Source organism: Tyto alba, unplaced genomic scaffold (genome assembly GCF_018691265.1).
Source record: "Tyto alba isolate M040663 unplaced genomic scaffold, T.alba_DEE_v4.0 Super-Scaffold_18, whole genome shotgun sequence".
NCBI lineage: Eukaryota > Metazoa > Chordata > Aves > Strigiformes > Tytonidae > Tyto > Tyto alba.
In genome coordinates, this window is record NW_024881280.1 from 590,265 (window position 1) to 615,679 (window position 25,415).

At 44.0% G+C, this 25,415-nt stretch overlaps 1 protein-coding gene and 1 long non-coding RNA gene across 5 annotated transcripts in view; one reads left to right on the forward strand and one right to left on the reverse strand.

The window, feature by feature from the left end:
• Positions 1–2,044, reverse strand: part of PAMR1 (peptidase domain containing associated with muscle regeneration 1) — a 59,012-nt gene extending 56,968 nt beyond the window's left edge. For all 4 annotated transcript variants that reach the window (XM_033011125.2, XM_033011117.2, XM_033011105.2 and 1 more), the window contains exon 1: positions 1,836–2,044. In XM_033011125.2, the coding sequence (XP_032867016.1) occupies positions 1,836–1,908 (73 nt within the window). In that variant the 5' untranslated portion in view covers positions 1,909–2,044. The remainder of the gene's footprint in view (positions 1–1,835) is intronic.
• Positions 1–25,415, forward strand: part of LOC116965882 — a 94,166-nt gene that overhangs the window by 62,460 nt on the left and 6,291 nt on the right. The window contains exon 2 of the long non-coding RNA XR_004409756.2: positions 17,276–17,354. This is a non-coding gene — a long non-coding RNA (uncharacterized LOC116965882). The remainder of the gene's footprint in view (positions 1–17,275; positions 17,355–25,415) is intronic.

A 25,415-nucleotide genomic window follows, 5' to 3' on the forward strand; every position in this document is an offset into this window, starting at 1 on the left:
AAATATGAGTCACTTGCACTTCAAGCTTATTCCAAAAATCAATTCCCAGACCTCCCTGACTCCTGCCCCCAAGTCTTGAAGCAAGCCCTGTGCAACTGGGTGTGATAAATATGGATAAAAATTGGATACATCTGTGGGGAGGAGGCAAAATGCTCTTTTCCAACCTGCCCTGACATGCTAAGGCCACCACACTTTTGAATCCCTCCCCTGCCTCTGAGTGCCCCCGCCGCCGCTGCCGAGGGGAGCTCCTGGCTGCCCCTCATGCTGCCAGCTCTGTGCCGGGCACTCCACCAGCAGCAGAGCAGGGGAGGGGGCGAGGGGGATGGCCCTCCTCCATGTGTCCCCCAGGCCCTTGTCTCACTGCTCCTGGCGCCTGTGGAGCTGGTTTTGGGGGGAACCAGTGTCCTCCCTCGCAAGCTCGCATTGCCTGTCGTTGTCCTTCCTCCTGCCTCCCCTCGTCGCTGCTGCCGAGGGGGCCCCCGGCAGCTCAGTGTCTGCCCACTTCTCGCCATGAGAGACGTGCCATCTGTCCCCTCAGCAGGAAGGATTCGTTGCCCATCGAGCCACTGGACAGCCGCAGCCCATGCCTAGGGCTGCTTTGCCACCAGCAGGACTATTTATTTCTGTGCCACTCCAGCACATGGCACGGAGCGCGGCCGGCGTGCAAGGTGGCATGTGGCTGAGGGGCAGGCCACCACGGGGGACAAATCGGTGCATGTGGGACAAAGGTGTGGAGAAGCAATCTGTGCTCGTGCCCCACGGGGAAGCTCTGGCAGGACGGTGCTGGTGGCCGGCCTGGCAGGCAGACATCCCTGGCCACCACCCATCACCTGCACCCTGGGCCCCAGGGTCTGGCAGGGAAGGGCACTACAGAGGCAGACCCTGGTGAGGTGGGCTCTGAAGTGCTGTCCTTGACGCACGTTATTTATAGCCACCACAGCTGAAGTGCCTGCATACCTGACAGCTCCCCGGTAAGAGTCACTTACCTTGCCAGGAGTGCTGCCACTGGCGGCAGCTTGAAGGGTGGGTGATTTGAGGGCACCTCACCGCCCCGTCCTTAGGGCTGCAGCTCCCCAGAAGGCAGCCTGCGACGCTGACAGCTAGCTGCTGCAAGCAGCTCCAGCCACCTCCAGGTGTGAACAGCCCACGTTCGTGGCCATAACAACAGCAAATTTGCACTCGGTAGTAAATGCTTTTTGCTTAACCTTGTTAAGAAGAAACCTTACATGCTGGTTCAGCTGAAGCTGGAGTCAGGCTTGAGTATAAAAAAGATCATTCTGCTTTAACGAGGCTTCCCCTTCGAAAGAATAATATTGGCAGAACTAAAGCCCAGATCGGAAACAATGTGTGACTTTTGTTTTCCTTTTTTTCCCTTCACTTTTTTCCTCCTTTGCCTTCATTCTTGGTGTTGGGGCTGGAGAGGAAAGTCTCTGTCTTGCCAAACTAAACAAATTACGCTTTACAATTCAGAGACTTAAATGCCTCTTTTTATCATCATTTCCTTAGCACTGAGCGTTGAGAAAATAAAGCAGTAGTAAGTGAAGTGATTGCATACCCTTTTCTTGATGGCCATTGGCAAAAAAATCCAGCCAGTTGTTTCGCTTTAAGGCTATTAAGTTTGCCTGGAAATCATCCCTGGGCAAACCTCCCCCCACACACACTCCATACCAGCAAGAAAAAAAATAAATAAAGCAGATCCCCTTCTTTCTATTATTACCATTCCTGCAGATCTCTCTACTTCCCATGACAGTGCATGAGATCAAACCCCTCTGACCACACTTAAGGAAAGGGACTCATTCGGCTGTGCCGGGGACGCACACATTCACTTACGGTACCTCTTGGCAAGCAGGAGATGAGCAGGAGCTGGAGGAGAGTGAGTCCTACATGTGTCCAGGGGGCTCGCTCCATACTGCCCAGGCCAGTGCAGCGGTGTGACTGCTCGGGAAGGGAAAGCAGGCAAACAGCTTTTACTGGGACCTCACCAGCTCCAGGCTGCGAGGGATCTCGGATTTCAGACCTCAGCTCGCTCCCATCCTCACCAGAGGGGAACTACCTTCAAGAGACTTCTCAGGCGTCCAGAAGCACGACGTCACCCCAAACCTCTCCAACTGCTGCCTTAACCCTTTCTGGACTCTGGCAGCCAATCCCTTTTGTGATGGGTTTGTTGGCTCAGTGCTCAGCTCTGAGATAGCGATTTTCATCTCAGAAAGAAAGATAGTGTAAAGGGAGAAGAAACAGAAATGTGAATATCTCTTTATATGAGTCATCCCAGTTGCGGTGGGTGAGCTGAAGTTACAGACATCTCCAGAAGGAGGCACTTCGTACATGCTGCCCTGGGGCTTGCAGGGGTTGGCACATCCCCAGGGTGCTGCCCCTAACAGCAGGTCTGGGCATGGGGTGGGTGCAGAGGGGGATGCTGGCCCACGCTCCCCTCACCGGGCAGCTGGCCAAGTGGCATGTTCCCCTGCACAACATGCTTAAAATAGCCGTGCATTCTTAATGGTGGGGCCGATGAATGAATGAAGCTCACTAGAAGTTCACAGCAGATGAAAACCACAGAACACAAAAGGAATCACTTGGCATACACGCGCTCAAGCTAGTCACAACCTTTTTACAGAGTCCATTTCTGCCAGGAAATGTGATTTTGGCAAAATTGAAATGTTTTGTCAGAACATGTTGATGTTGAGGAAATGTTCAATCCAAACAAAGGAAACCATTTATTTTGGATTTTATCTTTGTGTCATATTTTGTTTTCCCTTTTTTATTAGCACATGATACTGATTTTATCTGGTCTTCAGCCCATGTTTCATAGCAGTATATGTCATTTTTTCTAATATTTTTCTTGCACAATTTTTCAATACTATCCAAAGGAAATTTTTCATAGTTCTAAATCAAACTTTCTCAATTTCATTTCTGTAGGAAGTTTTCAAAATTTACATATATCAGCAGGGGGAGGGAAGTTGAAATATTGTCATTTGCTTCAGAGTAGAAAGTCAAGTATCTCAGAAAGCTTTAACAGATACCTACAGCTGTTTGTAAAGCTCTTAGGCATGTTGAGCAACCTCAAAAATTTGAGAGCAGTAGCCAATGGAAACCTTGAGTACTTTATTACAGTGGAAAATCCATTACAATTTCAGGTGGTCTTTCACAGGGTGAATTCCTTTATCCAGACATCTCTCTAGGTTATGCTTGTCTGTCTACCAACCTATTGACTTTTAACTGTGAACAGTCTTTGTAGTGTTTGTCCTCCTTTCATATCATACAATACCAAAGTATTCATGATTATTCATGATCTTTTTTTCTCTACATCTCTTAACACTGATGCAAACATACCTTTGAAAATACTAATATAAGAATACCAGAGATAGATCCCAAGATTTTAGCCATCATGGTACATAGTGCTACTCAGAACACGTCAACATAACATGGTCCTTGAAGGACATTTTGCACTTAGCTGTCATTTGACTTTTTGCCTGGCTCCCAGCAGTGGAACCAATGCTAACTGCAAATACAGTAACAATCAGCCAATAAACATATAGCTTCCACATCTCAAACACCATCTTTATAGCTGTTTCAGTCTGATCTATAGATACTAATTGTGGTGGGTTAACCTTGGCTAAGGGCCAAGCTCCCACCCACACACTCACTCACCGCCTGCCCCCGCCCCGCTGCTCAGCACGACAGAGAGAGAAGGTAAAATCAGGGAAGCTGGTTACCAGTTAGTGTCATAGGCAAACCAGACCCGACTCAATTTATTGCTAATTAAAATAGATTTGGGTAGTGGGAAACAAAAATGAAAAGTAAAACAACACATTGTCCCCCCCTGCTGTCCCAGGGTAAACTTCACGCCTTCACTCCCGACTCCTCTACCTCCCCCCCGAGCAGTGCTGGGGGACGGGGCACTGGGGCTGGGGTCAGTCCACTGCAGCTCTTCTCTGCTGCTCTTTCCTCCTCCCTCACACTTCCACCCTGCTCCAGCATGGGCTGTCCGCAGCCTGCAGTCCTTCAGGAAATGCCCATCTGCTGTGGTGTGGGGTTCTCCAGGGGCTGTGGGGTGTATATCTGCTCTGGCGTGGGCTCTGGGGGGCTGCAGGGGAACCCCTGCTCTGCCTGGAGAGCTTCCTCCCCCTCCTCCTTCTCTGGCTGTGCTGTTTGCAGGGCTGTTTCTCACTTTTTTCCTCTCTCCTTCTCCCTCTCTGACTTTTTTTTTTGCCCACCGGTCGTGGTTTGGGCCTGGTTGGCAGCCAACCACAATGCAGCAGCTCTCTCTCCCTTCTCCTCCGGCAATGAGAAGGGACAGAGAGCCAGGTTTGGGGTTCGAGATAGTACTGGGATGGGGAAAAATTCCCCTTTATGGGCACGAGCAAAAGGCAGACTCGTTAGGGGAAGAAAAAAGGAACTTGTATTTATAGACACTAACAGCACATAACAGAGTAAGACAGTGAGAAGCATTTCCACATCTTGAGAACACCTTCCCCCCACCCCTCCCTTCTTCCCGGGCTCAGCTCTGCTCCCGATATCTCTACCTCCTCCCCCAGGGGCGCAGGGGCAGGGAATGGGGGGTGCAGTCAGTGCTGCCACTGCTTTATCTTCGGTGAGGGGAGTTTCCGGAACTTGTTCCTCCTGCTCCATCGTGGTCCCCTCTCACAGGAGACAGTCCTCCACAAACTTTATCCAACAGGAGTCCCTCCCATGGGCTGCAGCATTCCCCACACTGCTCTGTCGTGCGTCACCAACTTTCCCCGACTGGATTCCCTCCCACAGCTGCAGCCCTTCCCGAGCTGTTCCAGCGTGGGACACCCCCGCGTGCTGCAATCCTCCCAGCACTGAATTACAGCAGCGGGGCTGCCTTTTCCCATGAGACCCCGGCCTTCTTCAGGCACAGCACCTTGATTAATCCAGGCAGAAGCCACAGGCCACAAATCAATGTCTGCTCCACCGTAGATCTCCATGGGTGGCAGGGGGGGATGCCCTGCCGTCTCCCCACAGGATACAGGGGTGTCTCTGCTCCGGAACACCTCCCCCCTCCTTTCTTCCTCCGTTCCTCCACTGACCTTGGTGTTCACGCAGCTGCCGCAACTCCTCCTCACCAGTCCCACTGCCCGTCACCACGTCCCTTCTTAAATACGTTCTCGCAGAGGCACAGCTGATGGGCTCAGTTTTGGTGCAGAGGTGGAGCTGACTTGGAGCTGGGGTAGCTTCGAGAAGCTTCTCACAGGGAGCCACCCCTATAGCCCCCTCCCCTGCTACCAAAAAACTCCACCACTCACTCAACCCAGGACACCGCCCTTAAACACACTTTCCCCAAGGTGCCACCAGCCTGGCTGAGGGGCTCAGCTGAGGAAGATCCAGCAGTTGGAACTGTCTGGAACCGGCTGGAAATGCTGGGCATGGGGCAGCCCCCACTGCCAGCACCTCGCCACGGACACCCGTAGAGTAATTTAGTTTCCACACACACCTATATTGCATAGTAGCTCCTGTTCTGCACCTCTGTCATCACAGGCAAAATGTTCATGGCTTTTGTAAAAGTTGAAGAAACAAAGGCTGTTGAGCAGAAATCTCTCTATGGGAAACAGACTGTTAAGGCCAGACATAGAGGACCTGATATTTAGGTTTCTCATAAAGGCCAGAACCATTGACAAAAACACACCCACAAGGGCCACAGCTGAAGTTGTGTTTTTGTTCTGTACAAGGAGCAGCTCTGCAGGGACACCTCTTTTAGGGTTAGCTTAACTTAGCTTGGCACCTTGCAAAATCAGTGTAGATGTGGATCCACTGCCTCCTTAGAAAATGGCTCAGCAGCCAAAGAAGTGAATTCAGCCATGATCCCACAGATTTGCACATGGCCTATTTACATGAGTTTTCTGGTGGGATGTAGCTTTAGCCCCAGGTGTTACTCTGGGCAACTTACTTGCACAGTGCTCCTGAATGCACTTCTTCCATTCCTATTAAGAGGCAGGGACCAAACCAGGCAGATTGCACTGGCCAAATATTTCAGACGGTATGTAATCCTTCGTAAAAGAAAGCTAAAAGCTCTTAACCATGTGTCTGTGCTGCTGAGGAATCTCGTTGTAGCATTTGGCTGCGATGTTTGTATCTGCCCTATTGCTGAACATACTTAGAGTATAGGTTTGAAAATCACATTCCACTGAAACTGAATTGTAAAACAGAGTGCTGCAAAATGGATAGACTTATCATATTTTAATAGTAATTTTAAAGTACCTAGCAAAAATTGACCACTGAATGAAAAAATTAATGTGTAATTAATACCACTAACTTGCACTTCTAATAATCCACCATCAAATCTGAGACGTGAAAACACTGTGTGGTCCAGTCTGCAAGAACAGAAAGAACACCACCGTTTTATCTTGGGGAAAAACTGATCTGAAGGGAAATGGGCTGAGATTCTTATCCTGAAGCAGTGGCGGTTCAAGAAGAGAACACTAACTTCACCCCATTTGGTACTTGAAGCTCTGGACTCTCCTGCTTGAGAGGACTCAGTGAAGAATAATTAGGGATTAATGTATAGTTCTGAATAAAATCAATTTGGACTTGAAGTAAAATCACTGTCTCAGAGCCAGAAGGACTTTTTTTTCAGTCTGAAATTTTCGTGAACTTTTTATTTGCCCCCATTTTCACAAACTACTGAAATATCTCATTTGTGTAACTGGAACATTACCAGAGAACTTTCTTCTTTTGTGACTTCTGCTCAGATGATTTCATCCCAAATGGCCCTGATGATCTTCCAAAGCTCCAGAGGTTCTGCTGGAAGGAAGTCTGTGATTTTCTATGTTATTCAGTGATGCTACTACAGATTGGATGCCTTCACAGGACATCCTTCTTGCAAGAACATTTGGAGCCCATTTCTCTCTCTCTTCTCACAGGCAAGATTCCTACTGAAACTAGTGGAGACTTGTGCCAAAGAAAGAATTTGAATCATCTGAGATCAAACGTGCTTCCATCAGGGTTGGTGGAGTTAGGTCTTGAACTTCAGTGACTGTCCAATAATGCCCATGCCACTCAAACAAAATCTGAAGAAGCCATCTGAAAGATTGTAATTTACCACTGTAAAAGAAAATGGACTCATTGAGAGGATGGAAAGGGCTTGTATCTCAGAGGGAAAATAATGTTCAAATTAAACTCAGACCTGGAGCTTTAAGAGTAGCAGCAAGAGCAGTTAATGAAAGATTAGCACTAATGTTTTATCCCTCCCCTCCAATCATTATTTTTGGATAACGGGGTCCTTTTAGAGGAGAGATTACAAAGTGTTTGTCTTCAAAATACAGCTTTTAAAAGAAATCCCAGACTTTAACATCTGAGGAACATTTTATACTTTTCTAGGAGTATACTTTGCCCTTTGGGCTTCAAGTTCTGCCAAATGTGTGCAACGCAATATTCAGCATTTATGAACCACAGTAGAATTGCGGCCGCCTACAAACACAGGCACCTACAGGTGTCAGCTTTTTCTGGCCTGAGTTCCACAAACTATACCCATCTCTGTGTGGGATGTTAGTCCTCAATCACTGAGGCATCACAGTCCAGGAAAACTAAACAGGTGAGAATGGAAGAAGCCAAAAGAGCTAGGAGCTGTAGTGCCAACAGACATTACAGCCCCTGACCTAATGGGACTTGTAATGACAGTGGTAATGGTTGTATTTGTTGAAAAGATTTTGTCAGGAAAATCAAGGTAGTTTAAAGTTTATGATTCTAAATACATTTCTGGACAGGTGATCAGCAAAATATGGCCATAAAAATATGACTGCTTAATGGCACCTAACAAGCAATATGCTTTTTTTCAGTTGTTATTTCATGTCATCTGTCGGGATGTTTTTTTCAGTGATCCTTTTGCGTTTCAATTTTGTATACAGTCTAGGATGATCTTCACCATAGCAACATGTAGGAAAAGAAACAGGTAGAAGATTTGGTTTGAAATTACAACTAGCCAGTAGTCAAGCCTACTTAACAATCAGTCAGACACTGATATTACTGTTGAAGGGGATAACAAAAAAGGGCTGAAATTGCATATTTCCCTACATGGACATGAACAACCTGCAGATTAATTCTTGTGATACACAGTTTTGCTTCATAGGTTAATAAATAAGGCTTTCTAGGTTAATGAATAAAACTTCTAGTCTGTATTGCAGATTCAGGCAGATCACCAAAACACAGAAAATTAGTAACTGTTTTGGCTTTATTTAAATTGGGCTTATGTTTTGGGTACATGTGAGTCAGCATGGAAGTCAAGAAGAGAATATGATTTTGAGACAGAGACCTGACCATGCTCCACCTAGGAGGCAAGCCTACCACTGCAGCATGAGGTCTAGCCAGATGAATGTGTGCATGAAATAAAGGTCAGAAAAATGTATGTTGAAAGTAATTGGTGGAAGGTCAGTTTTTCAGAGGTGCTGCATGTCTGATTTTCCAAACTGGAAATGTAGAAGTATAGCAGTTATGGGAATATGATTCACATGAGCTGTTCCTGCATTGAAGTTAGATAATGGTGTGATATAAGACTTGAGCAGTGCTGTCTAACAAATTAAGAGCTTAGTTTGAAGTGCAGGTTTTTTGTTATCTCCTTTTCTTCTTTCATTGATTCCCGTAAAAACTGAAATTAAGGCTCACTTTCTCTGTCCCTGTAGGTCACATTTGCCAAAATGTCCTTATGACTGTTCTGTGAAAAAGTCTGGTTAGGAACAACTGTGCAATTCTAATTCCAAGGAGTAATGAAATCATTCACCTTTCATACAGTTGTCTTGCATGTCATACAACTAAATAATCAGTCATCAGCATCTAGTGCAAAACCAGGTGTTGAAAAGCAAGTTGCTGAAAATTAGCATCTTGTCCACCTCTCTGTCCCTATGAGACATCAGTGTGGAAGATGGCAGTCCTGATGATCCTGCTTCCACATAGTTATTTTCCATGTCATCTTTGTAATTTTTGAACTATGGCATACAGGACTACTACTGTTGTTTCACTTAAAAAACTATTAAAAAAAAAAAGTTTCCTAATAATTTTTCTTTTATCATTTTTTAGGCAGTGATATCAGGATATGAATCAGAAAGATCATATGTTGTAACATACTGTCCCTCAGTATTTAAACTGAGTGTAATTCTGAGCACAGATCCCACCCACCACCCTTACATTAATTCTTCCTTACAGGAAATTTTGTTGTGCTATTTGTCAAATCACTAACTGTTGCACTTTTAAGGAATTCATGCTTAGTAAGCAGTAGGATATGTTTGTATCAGGAAATCACCTTCTGTATATCTAGCGCAACAAAAAAAATGCATGTTAGTATAATTCTGTTACTTATAGATATACAAAATGGGGAAATGTAGAAGATTTAGAAATTGTTAATCAAGGAAAAAGAACATACACAAAAAAACGAGATAAAAAGTTCATTCAGATTAATGGAAGACTTTGTATAGATCATAAGACCTCTGTTTAAAATATCCATGAAGATACTATGCAGTACTGATCGCAATGTTATTTTAAGCTGACCTAGCAAAGATTTAAGCGTGTGCTTAACTTTGGTTAAATCAGTAATCCCACTGAATTCAGTGGGGCTAAATGATACTCTTTGAGTTTTTTGAAGCCTAAAGGTCCTATTGGATAACAATAACTGAAACTGGGAGAAGTGACAATGTCAGGGGTCACACAGAAAGCTTTCTGCCTGAGTCCTGGGCTGGCCTTCCCTCACCTCCAGAGATGTGGAGCATTGCTATCATTGCTGCAGTTGCTGCCCTCAGCAGCAGACAGGAATGAGGCTCTCCTTTTGCAGTGTGCTGCCTGCTTTGCACAAGAAATAAAAAGAAATAGATTCCATCAGACCAGATTTCCCACTGGGATTACCAGCAAACTAGCACCAGACCACTACTTCAGAGATATTGAAAGAGTGACAGGAGTTTTGAAATAAAGACGGCCCTCAACATTCATTGTTAATAGGTATATCAGAGTTTTTAGTAAATATTTATGTTGCAGCTTCCAGGATTAGAAATCAACACTGCTGGTTCCCTTTAAAGATTGAAAAAACTCTGTTGGAGCAAAGTAAAAGATTTTACCACACCACTGTTGCTCCCCTTGACTGTTAGCATTCAATAGTGTGCAAGCTGAAAGATATGGTATTGATTTTTATTACTTTGAACACTTCTTCATAGAAAAGAATCAACAAAAAGGAGTAGAAAAGAAATAATAGCAATTCTTGTTTTCTCCAGCAGGACTTTGATCTTACAAGTTTAAGCAGAAAGGAATAGTCTATTCCATTGCACTCTGTCTTGCTAGATTATCCACATTTCTCCATGCTTGTTATTATTCCTCTATCTTGAAACCACAATGAGAGTATGTGCCTCATAATAGCATAGCTTTAAACTTCTAATATCTGTTCATGGCTCCTCGACACCTTCCCGAACTCCCATTGCATTATAACACACAAAATCATGCAAGGAAAGAAAAGCCTACACAGAACTACACAGTCTGCTTTGAGTAATCTAAACTGCTTCAGGAAGGACCTCGGAAGAACCGGTCTTAGATCCAGTAGAGAAGTTTTAGTTTGTGCTAAAAGAGTTATTGACTACTGTGAGGTTTTTCCCTATATATTTGGTTCTGTCCATAATTCCATAGTTTGTATTCAGTTATTGTCTTCTATGTGAAGAATCTCTGTTCACTGACATCCATTCTGGATTCCTCTTCATTCATTTTTAATCCAAAACAACTTGATCCAAAGCCACTGAAGTGATTGGAAAGACTACTACTGAGTTCAGTGGCCTTCAGAGCAGCCCCATAAGGACCCTGATAATTAGTTGATACAAATTAGTCTGACATTGAAGGCCATGTCTATGCTATGTTGAAACAGAAACCTCTGGAGTGTTTCTCAGCCTGGTTTGTTACCTTTCCTGCTTGTCTTGCCTTACCTCTTAGCTGGCCTGGGCACACATGATCCTATAGATGATGGAAATACTGCTCCAGTTGTACCTCACACCATGCCTGGAATCTCACCCTATGGCAGATAGGCAATTCATCTCCTGGGGAAGTGATGGGGCCATCCTTTGCAGACAATATAGGCATAGTTAATATGAGTGCACCGCTTCAAATAACTTTATCATCTAGATCCATGTGACTACGGGCAAAATTGTAAATTAAATATAATATTTTTCCTGAATTAAACGTGCTTATGAACAAGGATTTTCCCAAACACTATCAAAACAAACATTAAGAAAAAGTTTCCTGTATGGCTTGTTTATGTCATAACTATCCAAAGCTGGCTTTTCTATGCCTTCGGAAGTAGCCGCTGTCAAAGACAGGAGCACAACTGAGTACATCCAGCTGTTTGACCTCTGAGGGAAATTCTTCTCTTGTTGATGTCGTCAGCTGTGTTTCCCAAATGTTTTGGCATGTTAAAATTGATAAACTCTGCATCTTTCCTGATCCACCTAGTAAACCTTGGCTTTTAGACAATTAGGTTGTAACAGTAGTATCTCAAAGCCAAAGTCAATACCAGCACCTTGAAATGTTTAACTAGTTTTCACGTGCAGCTTTTATCCCTCTGCAGTAAAAATATAACTGTCACATACGTCTTTATGAATAAGAGATCTTGGGCAGAAACCTACAATAGCAACTCGATGACCCACTTAATTGGATTGTTGCTTATGGTGGAATATTACAATGCATAAATAAGGTAGACAGCAATCACTTTCCTTTTCATAATAACTGCAATTTCTGTTCTTTCAACAAGAGTCAATCAGTGAAAATGGGTTCTCCTGCCTCATCTATTCCTGATCTAAGGTTCAATTCAACCGATATATCTCAGTCCTGGCCTCTAGCATTTTGTACTCTTTCATGGGTCTTCCATTTCAGACATGAGAATAGCATCCATCTCACCAAATGTTAGATGACTGTACACAGATATCAGAGTTAGTGCTTTAGGTGCTCTTATAACTGGAGAGAACTAGAAACTTCTGGTATGTGATTTATTAGCCCTCTTAAAAATCAGCATTAGGATGAGTTTTCTGTTCTTCTCCATGCATTAGAAAGGGTTTTTAGATTATTACTTTTGATGTAAACAATAACATTTAGGATGTCTGATGTTAGATAAGGTGAACCCAAACCAAATGTGGTGAACTTATGTGAGGACTGAATGCCATATGAAAAAGTAAAATGCGATATTGAGTTCATCTGCAAACCTGTATTTCATGGGACAGATTGCACTGGTTCAGGTTGCCATTCATCATGAAGCAAAATATTGGCTGCAGAATACAGATGCCAGAAGGGTGGCAGGTAAGTACCACTTGAGGATCTGGCCTTCAGTGCCAGCCCTTCTCAGCTGTTTTAGCAGAGTAAAGACTTACTGGCCAGCACAGATGAGCTGCTTTAAATGTTTTATGATTTTCCCAACCAGAAGAAACCACATGGGCCACAGTGTAAACAAGCAAATGGGAACAATAACATGCAAATGACAGAGATGTGCATATTCCCATCTATCTGGAGTGAATTTAGTATTATATCATCACCTTCCTCCATGTGATCACAGCTAAGGTGGAACCACTGCTTTCTTTTACAGCCTTTCCCTTTGAAGTATTGCGTATCAACTGCATAAAGAGGAGGCAAACATAAATAAGGATGCCTTAATAAATAGTACTCCAAATAAGTTGGTGACACGTTTTGTTTTGTTTTGTTTTGTTTTTTTTCTCTGTATGTAGACACAGAGTAAACAGGTTAATCAGTTTAGGATTCTTTTATAAGGTCACAGTGTTCAGTATGATTAACTGGAGATGAAATTTGGCAGATGATACTTTCATAATATGATCCAATCATGTTTGGTAGTGTGGGGAGGGAAATAAAGAAATTGGCTGAGAGAGGATTGCTTAAAAATTGGCAACCTTTCAAATACTGTAGCTTCTCTATGGAAATCTCATCAGAAAAATGAGCCAGCTAGCTTTTCCAAGCCTGTCCAGATTTTTTCCTTTCAAAATATTTGTGCCTGAGTGATAATGGATGACTTCTATTACTGGATGGCTCTTATAGTGCACTTCAGGACTGACCTGAAGTATCCCCCACTGTTTCATTACTGGACTACAAACTGGTCTGCCAAAAAGCCTCACTCCTCAGTCCCTCATTTTCTTTCAGGCCTAGGGTTCATAGGTGTGTTGGAATATTGTCACATAAACACAGTCAGGCCAGACAAGATTGAGTATCCTCTTTGTATAGTGTTCTGCCTCCAGAAATGACCAGACTATATTTCAACAGATATAGACAGTAAACTCATTGGGATAACCTGTTCCAGCTCGCAGTTCTATCATTTTCTCCACTAATAATTACTAACTCAATTCCTAAAGTATCTATGGTTTAGCAATTATACTCCTTACCTCTTGCTATCTACATTTATGTCTAATACTCCCTTTAAACTGATGTTTTTGCTCCCAGAAGTATGCATTGGAAATGATCAATTATCTAACCACATGTTGCACCAAGAATCATTCCTCTGGTCAGATTTGAACTGGCCACCTTCTATTTCACTAAATTACCCTTTGGTTCCTAAAAGACAAGGTGAACAGTTAACCCATACCTCTCTAGCATTTTCTTGATTCAGGAGGTTACTATTTTTTGGCAAGTCAATTCTCATGTTTTTTTTTAAATTGCTACTAAGACACCAGTTTAATGATTTTTCCCTGTCCCTCCCCTATTCCTCCCCATCTTTTAGTCCCACAACACCCATGTGAAATGCAGTGACTGGGATGAGGTGTGTATCCCACAGGGCCGATCCCACTAAGATCAAAGCATCACATCATTCTCTTGATCATGCTCTTCTCTGTCCATACTTGCTGGCTTGCTGGGATGCAGCTGCCACTGCAGCCACCACCTCCTTGGCCTGCCCAGCACAGGGCCCAGCTCACTTGCCTGAGCTGAGATAACTAACCTCTAACTGGGAAGTGCAGGGGTAACTTACTCTTCTGAGCCTTGTATTGAATGCTGCTTGTCGTGTTGTCTGCTTCCCTAGAACCTTGCTTAGACTATGCTTGGACCCTTTGCAAGTTCCTCATAGACATTCCTTGGTCTGGACTGATCAGATTAACCTTATTATACCTGTCACAGTTGCTAGGTCTCAGCTCACCCTTCTTTAACATGTGTATTAAACTACATATGGCTTCACATCCATGTTAGACACCTCGCCACACCTATGTTGTCAGGTACGGGAAAAAAACACTCATTCCTACTCTTTCTTCCTATCTCTCAGACAGTTTTGACCCATATACTTAGTTTCTCAGCCATGGTAGTTTTCTAGCCTTCCATAAGACACCTCAGAAGGGGCTGCAGGGAAGTCTAACTGAGCTGTGGCAACCAGCTACCCTCTGCTCGCTGCTTTACTCTCATGTGAATTCACTGGATTTATGCCTTTCAATACCCGTTGCTATTCCAAGCCCAGAGCTTCTCACAGCGCTGGCACAGCTACCACTGTCCTCATCTGCTGCAGCCTCAGATGGTTCCTGCTGAACTTCTGTCTTCCTCTGTGTGATTCCCCATTATTTAAAATGATGTGGCTCTCACCATCTAGTATACATGCAGCCCAACTGGTATGAGTGATCAGTGTGAGCATTGCCTAATTTTACCACAGGAATCATGTTTTTTTTTTTAGATTGCTTCATGCCCTTTTTTTATCATATGCTCAAATATGCAAGCATTAGGTCCCACTGCAACATCACTATGAGGTGTCTGAAATTCTTGTACCAAAAAATTGCTTACTTTACAAATGAGGAATAATAGCACTACTGTTGCTAAAGAGTGATTCATCATTTTGTAAAGCTTTGTCAACGTGACAAAGGGTGAATTTTCAGGAAAAGATATTATTTCCCCAGTGTTAGTAAAATGTTCGACAAAATAAATATGAACTCCCTGGAGATCACAGGCAATGAAAACCTAACTTCAGCCTCCACAGAAACGCATCATTGTTTCTTTTATTCTTTGTAGTTCCCCTGAATAAGGAATGTATTTACGGAAGATTAATCTCTAGATAGTGGGTTTCCCATGAAAAGCATTTACCTTTTCTGTACTGTCTTTTGACTCTTCAGAAACTAACACATGGGTGTTCTAAGTATTAATTGCCAGACAGTTAGTTGGTCTGGGGTACAGCCTTGGGCACGCAGTATTGCAGAGATTCTTTTAGCATTGCAAATTACCTTTGATTTACTCATCTTACCTGTTGTGTAAAATAACTTTTAATTTATGAAACACAGAACTAAACAGGTGCTGGGCCAGCGTGACAGCAAACTCCATAGCACATTCTGCAAATACCTTTACTTGAAGCAGAAACGCAGCTTTGGAGCAGGCGCTTCAGTCCCAATCAATGAGCCCTGGTTTCCAGAACTGCTCTGCTATGGAAAGTGAGCCTGGCAGCGTCTATACAAGTGCCAGTCATTAAACCTCACTGATGGGCTGCCTAAGGGAAACACTTTGGGAGAAGGGGGTGGCTGCAAGTGTTCCTTAGCTCCTCCAACTTCTCTGCAAGAGAGAAGGGGGAAGTGGAAAGTGGAAGATGCCCAACATCAAAGCAAAGATGTTGGTGATGGGCTGTATAAAACTGGGAAATTCACACAGGACAGGAAATCTTAGCAGGTGCGAGGACCAAAGAAATGTTTTCATAACAGAGGGTCTTCTCCTAACGTGTGGGAATAGGCAGTCAGAGCAAGCTCTTTGATAGCAAGGAAGAAAAGAGGAACAGAGAAAGAAACACCATGACTGAGGAACAAAGTAATTTTCTATCGTTGTTCAGGTCAAATGCCTGTCAGAAAAAACTAAGATACAGGCATTTTTCACCACTTTGTCTCCTACCTTTTTGCACTTTTGCTTATATTTAAGCAAATCACTGTATTCTGCAAGATTTTACATCTGGAGTGTTTATGTTCCCTGACATGACAGTTACAATATTATCCCAAACACCCTTCAGGCAGAAATGGCAGGAAGAGGTGCTCTTATTTCTGTACACCCCAGGATGGCAGCAGCAGAGATGGCACAGTGACACTTCCATAGTGACACTTCCAGTGGCACTTTGGGCACAACAGTGGCCTGCTGAAGAGGGTAACCCAGGATGTCTCCAGACGGTGCCCTCAGACAGCCAGTAAGAGAGGGCATCTTATGGGGATGCCCAGTTGTGATGTGGTGGCTGGCTGGTATGGCGAACTGCACCAGCAATATGAGACCCCCTCCTAGGGTGGAGCATACACGGTCAAAAAAGCTCTCAAATAGATGCTTATCTTCATAAGGATAACGCTTACAATTGAATGGGTCCTTAAATGTTTTCTTGAATGGGCATGGACTGAAGCGTGTTCACCAGCCACAGTTGCTGCGTTATCCTCAGGGAAAGAACTGTCATAATCAAGATCGTAATCTAGCTTAAATTGACCCATCAAATGTGAGGCTTACAGAGTTTTCAGATGTCTCCAGAAGTGTAATTACCTTATATTACTAGCATAAGGGATTAGCTGCTGCTTTTTCTTATCCTTTGTTTTTTCTGTCCTAACTCAGCCTCTTTAAACATATTGTCCTTGTGTAACAGAGGGTCAAGACATGATTAAAACCACATGACTAATAATATGGCACAGTTCACAGGAGGAGGAAAATTATTGATCAGGCCAAGTGATATAGCTGGAAAAAACAGACAAGCTTTCAAGCACACAAGCATGATTGAGCCCAAAAGCTTGTCAGTTTTTTCCAGCCATATCATTTGGTATAACAAGAGCTATTTTCTTTCTCTGTGAACTGGCTTATATGGATCCTCTGGGGGCACAATGTGGAGAATGCATTGGGGGCAAGGGAGACCATCAAAGTGTCCCTGACATCCCACTTTATCAATCGGCATAGCCTTGGGTGAAAAGTGCCTTGTTATTATCCAGTTGCCTTGAAATCTCTCTTAACTCAAGCCAGGATAAGATTAGTTACAAATAGAAGTATTTATTCATGGAATATCAAATAGGTAATGTTGTCACAAAATTTATAAAAGGTGAAGGTGAAGCAATTGAAGGAAAAAAAACATTTGAGATTTAATAGGGAGGACCTCCCTCCATTTCTCTCTGCCTTTCTCCCAGCCATTCATTGCAGCCGTTCCATGCTCCCCTGGCAGGGGGGTCTCTGTCCGTACGCCTTTCATCTCACCTGTAGCCTGTCATTGTACTCAGCAGGGCAGATCATGGCAGCTCTCAAGCCTGGTCTCCCCTTGAAGCCTTCCAGGGGTTACAGGCAGGTGTGATCCCTCTCTCTAAAACTACTTTATTTCTTTTCTATCCAGGCAGGACCCTGATCATTCTTCAATAAAATATGGGTTGCTTGGCTTTCTTGGAGACTTAAACATCTCTGTGATGGACCAGGTATTATTTTCCATTCTTTTCTGACCAGTTGCCCATGCATTATGTTTTCTTCCACATCCTCCCGCTGCCATACACATGTGACTCTGCATTTGTGACTTTACACTGAACCCTATACATCATAGTAAACTGTACCTTAACAAGTGTGCTTGCTATCAGCATCTCTGTGGGATATCTGTATACATCTGACTGGATTTTGACTGAAAGCAGGCACGAAGGTAATTAACCTCTTTATGGCAACAGTGGGCTTAGGATTGTTGACTGTGAATATCTTTCTTCTAAACATACTTGAATAAATAACCTACCCTCATGCCTCATAACTATTAATTAATACTTTCTCACAGCTCTGAGCAAGGAGGTGATCACTGTATCTCATTTTTTAGTTGAAGGGCTTGGACAGATGGTCTGGCAGGTTAAGCTCAGGAGTGTATTTGTTTCTGTGGTCCAAAATGAGATGCTTAGACAGTTTTTTTGTTTCTTTGTTTGCTTTTAAATTATGTTGTTTCTTCTGACAATACCAAAGCAGACTTCCACTGGCTTCTGTTACTGCTGCTAGAGTCCACCCTCCTGCTGATCAAATCTTGGGGTGGCAAGTGAGGAACCTGGAAAAAGCAAATGCAAATAGCTGAAAAGCTTGCCTTATGGAACCCAGATGACATGTTCAGGTCTTCTGTGTTACTCTGTAACAGAACTGTGGATAAAATCTGCAGGATTCTGCTTGTTTGAGCAGAAGACATCCTCCTTTTCTTGTATTCCCTGATTTAATTCTCCACAAGACTGCTAGTTCCTGCAGGATGTAAGGCAGAAATCTGACTACTTCTCACCCTTGGTAAAACACTGTAAGGCAACATCTGGCAAAGCTTTCCCTTTGTGTCATTTTGTACAAGATATGCAAAGCAATTGGTAGAAATGATTGTTTGGATGATACACCTTTGTTCAGGACTTTCAGTGCTCCCAGAAAACCCTGCTGTCGGAGAAATTGCTGTTTTTGTTTTATTTCATTACTTTAAACATTCCAGGACCTTTCAAGCCCAGAATCAGTTGCAAGGTTGGCTTCTCAAGGCTGAGGGGGAGGCATACAGCTTGCTGCTTGGTGACTCTTCAGCCAGAAACTTCTGCCTTGACTGTGGCTCATTTCTGACATTTCCTGAGCTGTAAGGAGAAGCACATAGGTGAAATGGCAAAAGGAAGTACAAGATGAGTCTGTGCTCTTCTTGTTTCTTATTGAGACACATAAAAAAAGGCCAAAGTGGGACTTTTTCTCCCTCTCAGAAAGTCTCCATTCTCTTCTTGTGTTTAACTTTTGAAATGTCAGAAAGATCAAGGCTCATCTTCACTGCTTTTTTCTTGTGAAACTGCATGGATATCTGTGGTATTTGCTGTATAGAGCAGACTGAGGTGAATCTTCAGCAAATTGATATTTTTTTCTCCAGCTCTCTACAGGGGGAGGTTGCATTAAACATGTACTAACAAAACCCAGCATTTTAAACAGCCTGGATAAAATTTACTTCCTCTCTCAGCTATTCATGCTATTACCTTTATCATAGATATCATAATCCTGTTAGTTCTCAAGCTGTCCAGAGAGTCTATCAGGAAAAACAGTAGAGACAAGTTCTGAATTTTTCATTTATGAAGTATCTGTTGAAAAGTTCTCTCAAAATATCTGTAAAATAAAAACTCTTTCAGGCTTTCTTTGTAGCTAGAAAAGGAAATAAAAGACATGGACCCATTTGTTCCTCTCTTGAATCGTTTCCAAAGTCTAAGAAAAGAGCTGCATTTAGCTCAAATAAGCTCAACTAAACTCTTACCAGGATGTCATGGCCCAGGCTGGCTTGACAGTTCATGGCCACCAGTTTTGAGCTCCAGCTCGCTGCAGCACTAGAGCCAACAAGGCTCAGGGCTTGGTCCTGCACTGGGGTCACAACAACCCCACGCAACGCTACAGGCTTGGGGCAGAGCGGCTGGAGAGCTGCCCTGAGGAAAAGGCCCTGGGGGTGCTGGTCCACACCCGGCTGAATATGAGCCGGCGGTGTGCCCAGGTGGCCAAGGAGGCCAACGGCCTCCTGGCTTGTGTCAGCAAGAGTGTGGCCAGCAGGACTAGGGAAGGGATTGTCCCCCTGTACTCGGCCCTGGTGAGGCCGTACCTCGGATAACGGGTTCAGTTCTGGGCCCCTCACTACAAGAAAGACACTGAGGTGCTGGAGCGTGTCCAGAGAAGGGCAACGAAGCTGGTGAAGGGTCTGGAGCACAAGTCTGATGAGGAGCAGCTGAGGGGACCGGGGTTGTTTGGCCTGGAGAGAAGGAGGCTGAGGGGAGACCTGATGGCTCTCTACAACCCCCCGAAAGGAGGTTGGAGCGAGGTGGGGGTCGGTCTCTTCTCCCAACTAACAAGTGATAGGAAGAGAGGAAATGGCCTCAGGTTGCACCAGGGGAGGTTTAGATTGGATATTGGGGAAAATTTCTTCACTGGAAGGGTTATCAAGCACTGGAACAGGCTGCCCAGGGAAGTGGTGGAGTCACCATCCTTGGAGGTGTTTAAAAGATGTGTAGACATGGTGCACGGGGACATGGTTAGTGGTGGGCTTGGCAGTGTTAGGTTTATGGTTGGACTCAATGGTCTTAAGGGTCTTTTCCAACTTAAATGATTCTATGATTCTAAAAGTTTGCTGATTTCTCTTACTCTGGGTCTGTAGACTGCCTTCCAGATACAAGAGGCACACAGCTGACATAGTGAAAAACAAAAGCATTTCAGTCTTCAAAAGACGTTCATGTGAACCATAAAACCTCTGACCCTGCTAACTCTTATTTCAAAAATGTTGGGTTCTACATCCATGCAAAATGTATCAGGGTTGCATCAGGAAACAGTGTCACGGAGATTTCCACTGCAGCTCGAGCAGTACTCTAGCAGTGCTTAATACAGAGAGAAGCTGCTCACATGTGTATGAGACGGTCAGGCAAGTGAGGCTGGAAGCACTGGCACTATGTTGTCCTCTAGGAACTGGCGGAAAACAAGAGCCCTAGTCCTGAGCAGAGCTGTGTGAAATGTGCTCAGCTGAAACACAAAATTGCATGGAATGAATGTTACACACTTGAAACTGAGCAGTTTGGTCAAAAATGATCCCTTCATCTGGAATGTACCTGGCCTCAGTTCTGAGGAAACTTGGATGAAATCGAGAAAACCATAAACTGATTTTTTTTTTTTTTTTTTTTTTTTTTTTACTTGGAAATTGCTGAAACTCTGGGAACACAAATCCACTGAGACAGCAGCCAAAGAAAAAGATTGTCATTATTCTCATTTACCCTTGTACCCACTTCTTCGTGATGCCTTGCCAGGACACACATTGAGAAGTTTAACAAGTCCTTGAATGAAGGAACACAACTCTCTTTCTTTCTGTACAATGAAAGCAGATATAGTTCAGTGTGACACCAGAGAGAGTTATTCAACAGTGATGTTCTTTGTACAAATGAGAGACTTTGTCCAAGAGGAAGAGGGCTGTGACGCTAATAAAGCTAATAATCTGTAACTTCTATATGATGTTTTTCCTCCTCAGATATCAAAGGACTTCACAAAGGAGGGTATTCCTATCCTGTCATTATAGAAAAAGGGAACTCATACAACAAGAAATGAAGGAACTAATCCAAGATCAAATGGTAGAGCAGGGGGAGAGAAATATCCACTGTCCTGTTCCTGTCCCCCATGATTAGCCTGCCCTATGAAACATGCTGAAGGTGAGAGTTGCTCCCTCAGTCTGCTCTTCAGAGGGAGGAATTCACTCTGATGAAAATTTAATTTTCTCCCTCTACTGCTGCTACTACTCTCCGTCCCCTCCTGCCACCCTGGCACAGCTTTTCTCCAAACCCTGAGCAGCCTGTACACAGAAACAGCATCACTAAGAGAGGGCAGGTTCGCAGTGGCTTTCCCTGCTTTGCTGCACTGCGGTCAGCGCTCCGAGTCGTGTGCTACACAAACATCGTGCACTGCACACGTGCAGGGACAGCTCACGCCACGCACACTGTGACCCACAGCAGCCTCGGTGTGTTGCAGTAGCCTGTCCTGTCTCCAGAGCAGCAAATGTTCAGGCCATATGTCTCCTCCTTGTGACTCCTCACAGCCTGGGACAGGGCCCTGGGGTAAGGGCGAGTACAGTGGGGAAACACAGTATCACCTTGCGAGAGGAGAAAATTGGCCAGTCTGAGGCAGAGATGCTCAGAGCAGCTGAATAAGAAAAAGAGATGGAGGCACTTGCCTGAGATTCAGATGTCATTGCCGTTGGATGCTGAGAAGTAGAGTCTTGTCAAGTCATTTTTTTTTTAATTAAAAAAAAAAAACCCAACAGTTAAACACACAGTGGAAAATTTCTCCGTTTCTCACAAGGAAATATGCTTCACAAAGATGACTTCCAAATTATTATGCGTACATCATTAGGAAGTAGCAGCTCCAGGAGCCCGGAAATCCAGGCACTGGGCTTTGCAACGCAGTGTGCTGCAAGGGAGCAGCTTGCCAATACCTTACACGAGAAGTTCACCCAGGGGTTACATGGAAGTAGCTTCACCAGGTCTCAGCCCAGGTTGACGCCTCATTGTGGCAGATGCTGTACATGGACACGGGAGAGATTCCTTGCCCAGATGGGTTATGGTCTCTAACATAGATACTTCAGAGCTTGAAGGCGTAGTGAAAGGGCATGCGTTGCCAAGGGTCTCAAAGGAAGTCTGTAGCAGAAGTGCAAACGTATTAAATTCAGATCTGCTGAGCTGAAGCCTGTGGCCTGACTTCAAAAGCCCCTGCCTTCCACTGAGTGCCCTCAGACTACTTTTTACCTGTCTCTCCACTCCAGATGTTTAATGGAAACTACTGTGCCATGATGGTTAGAGATTCAGATCCACAAAGGAAATAAAAGAAACAAGAAAAACCTCCTTTGGGCTACTCTGGATGGAAGTAAGAAGGTTTACATATGGAAATTATCTGGTTGCCAGGGGTTTAGGGGTTGAAGGGAGACCTGTGAAGTGTTGTCTCTAGGGCCAGGATAAACTGGGACAAACCCCAGCATATCATGAACACATATATCATTTTCAACAGGGAGCTGTCAATTAGCACAGAGCAAGTATAGCTCACTGGAGAAAAATCTCTGCTCTTCGGGGAGGGGAGGAATCTCTCCGTGACTCAAGAGCGGATGGTTTGGCAGCAGCAGTTCAGCCAACTCCTATCACTGGATTAACAAATTACACAGATATGCTTCTTCCTTTGTATTTACAGCACATGACTGAAAAGAAGGCTCAGGAAAAAGGGATAATGTGAGAAGAGCTCAGTTTCCACATGTAGTGTCAGCTGAGTGGCCAGAAGGGATTCTGATGAAAGCCAGCAGCCTGCAGCAGGACTCTGCTGGTCTGTCTACCTCTAGCGCATATGCCTTGCTGGTTAAGGGCATAGGATACCATCTCCTCATCCCAGATAAAACATAACTTTATAAACTACTGATATTTCCCTCTCTCTAATTCCAGCACTTAAATTAATGCTGAGCCTGTGTCTTTAAGCCCTGTTTGTTGCTCCTCTTGTTGCCATAGCATTTAGTGTTTCCATGTTGGAGATTTCCTTTTTTTTTTTTTTTTTTTTTTTTTTTTTTTTTTTTTCTTTTTTTTTTTTACTTTTCCAGACATTACCCCATCAGCACAGTTCCAGACCTGGGATTCCAGCCACTTTTGGCTAAAGGGAAACTCGTTTCTGTTGCTATAAAAATATCAAGCCATGTAAATGCTTGTGGCTCAGATTTAGGTCCATGTCTAGGAATAGCAGCACAGCTGAGAGTGAATGAGAGAGGAGGAAGCAAACAGACTTCTGTGCATCTCATCTCATTGCTCTGAGTCAACATGTCCTCTCAAGGACAGGGAGAGGAACAGGCTTTTGCCATCCTCTGGCAGAATAGCAAACCCTATGGGGTTTTTTTTGCCGTGAAGGATGCTTGCCCCCAGGTTGCGCCTGCAATAGAGATGGCCAAGGCCAGCATGACCCACATGAAGTGCTGACCCGTATATTAGCGGCTGAACTGAGCCATAGCTGAGAGAAGGGGTCACCCACTCAAGAATATAGACAAAAGAAATTGCTCAGTTTGGGTCTGATCCAAAGTCCAAGGCAGTAGAAACTGAGCCAGCCCTTTAAGAGGTGCTGGTCCGTGGTTAGACCCAGCTTGTCACTAAGGTCTTTGCTGGCATGCAGTGGACGAGGGGGAAGGTGTGACACCAGAGGCCCCTTCTTTGCTACATCCCACTTTTGCAGCCTGCATTTTAAAACTGGAGTGAAATCTGTTCTCTGCATTTAGGGATGAGTGAGATTAAGGGTCCCTCGAGAGACCAGAAGTGGAGGGTGTAAGAGGAGAGATAAACTGGGCCTTCTGGAGTGAACAATCCCCTGAATACCAGAGAATTCAGAGGGAAATTCTGGCTGGGTAGAGTTTAAGGGCCATGTTTCTTCTTGCGCTGGACTCCTGTGGCACCTGCAAACCCCTAGGAACAACGGTGTGGAAATGACACAGCAGTACCCACAAAATGCAGATCCCAGGTATTAACGTTGCCCTGGAATCACTGCGCTGCTCTGAACCTCCGGTTGACTATCTGGAAAACAGAAGTAATGAATGGATATTTAATTGTCTTAGTAAGGTGTCTGCCGATACAGGGATGGAAAATATGAGCTAAGCCCAAAGTACCACTAATATTAAGCTATTTCTTACAGCATTGTTAACACTGCTTCCTCCAAATCATCGCTGTTGACTCATTCTGGCACTCAAGTTATTTATGCTGCACGAAGTGTCAATCTGTTACATTGCAGCACAGATTGAAAGAATACGATAAAATACCCTAGGGAATATGGCATGAAGTTTTAACTAGCTCTAAGTAACAGCTACTGCTAATTATTAACATTATACATTTCACTAAATTACATTAAAATAATAAAGCATTTCAGCTACTGTATTATGTCATATTGCAATATATCAGAAGCAGCAGTGCGTGCTAGTAATATATCAGGAAATTACATTAAAAATGCAAATAATTTTAGAAGTGGGGAAAATTAAATTAAATTTGAAGTAAAATTGTGATGCAAACCCAGACATTTTCTACACTGCTTTTCTAATTTTGAACACTTTTTTCATTCAAATTCTGTTCATGAACCTCATGAATTTTGAGGGGAAGCAAATTCAAGATCATTCCTGGAACTTTTCATGAGACTAAAATGGGAAATGTTGTGCCAAATTGAAACAATTTTCCTGGTTTCTACCCATTTGTCTTTTCCTGTGGTTTTGGATGAATACTTCCTGTCTAGTACTCATACGTTATGTTGCTGTACAGGGAAAACCCATGAAAGAAAGGAATTTCAATAAAGAGCTTGTTGGCCATATTACCATGATTTATTTTTATTATCGCTAGTTTATTTATTTATTTATTTTATTTGCACATGAAAGGAAAACGTGTTTCTGGCAAAGGGGAAACTGGTAAAATCCTCAGAGTGAAAATCTCTCATTTAGACTTTCTTGAGAGCCCAGGAGAAAAGATGGCTAACGACAGCAGCAAGACTGAGGGAGCTGGATAAATCATGGTTAGGGAAGTAGAAAATATTGGTCAGCTGTGCTGCTCCTCAGCAGGCGGGAATCCCCAGGCCTCGCTACCAGAACACTGCACAACTGTGCAGAAACTCACTGCAGGAGTGGTGAAGAGCCACAGCTCTGAAAAAGCACAGGCAAGAGTTGTGGCTGCCCCACGGAGACCCCACGGGGGAGGCTGGTCTGCGGCAGAGCAAGGGTTACCGGTACATTTGGTGGGCAGCCCAGGCAAATGACTGGTGGGCCACACCTTACCTTCCCAATAGATCCCCAGCTGGGATTTCTGCTATCTGAATAATCTCTCTGGCTTTGCCAGGATCCGGAATGAAGTCTGTTCAGTGGGACAACAAGGAGCACAACAAGTAAAGACTGAGAGCTAAGTAAAATGATCTGGATCTTCTCCTTTTCCAGGCTCCCTGGCCGTTAGTGAACCTGCCCGTTTCTGAGAAAGTCAAAGTAGAGCCTGTGCTAAATA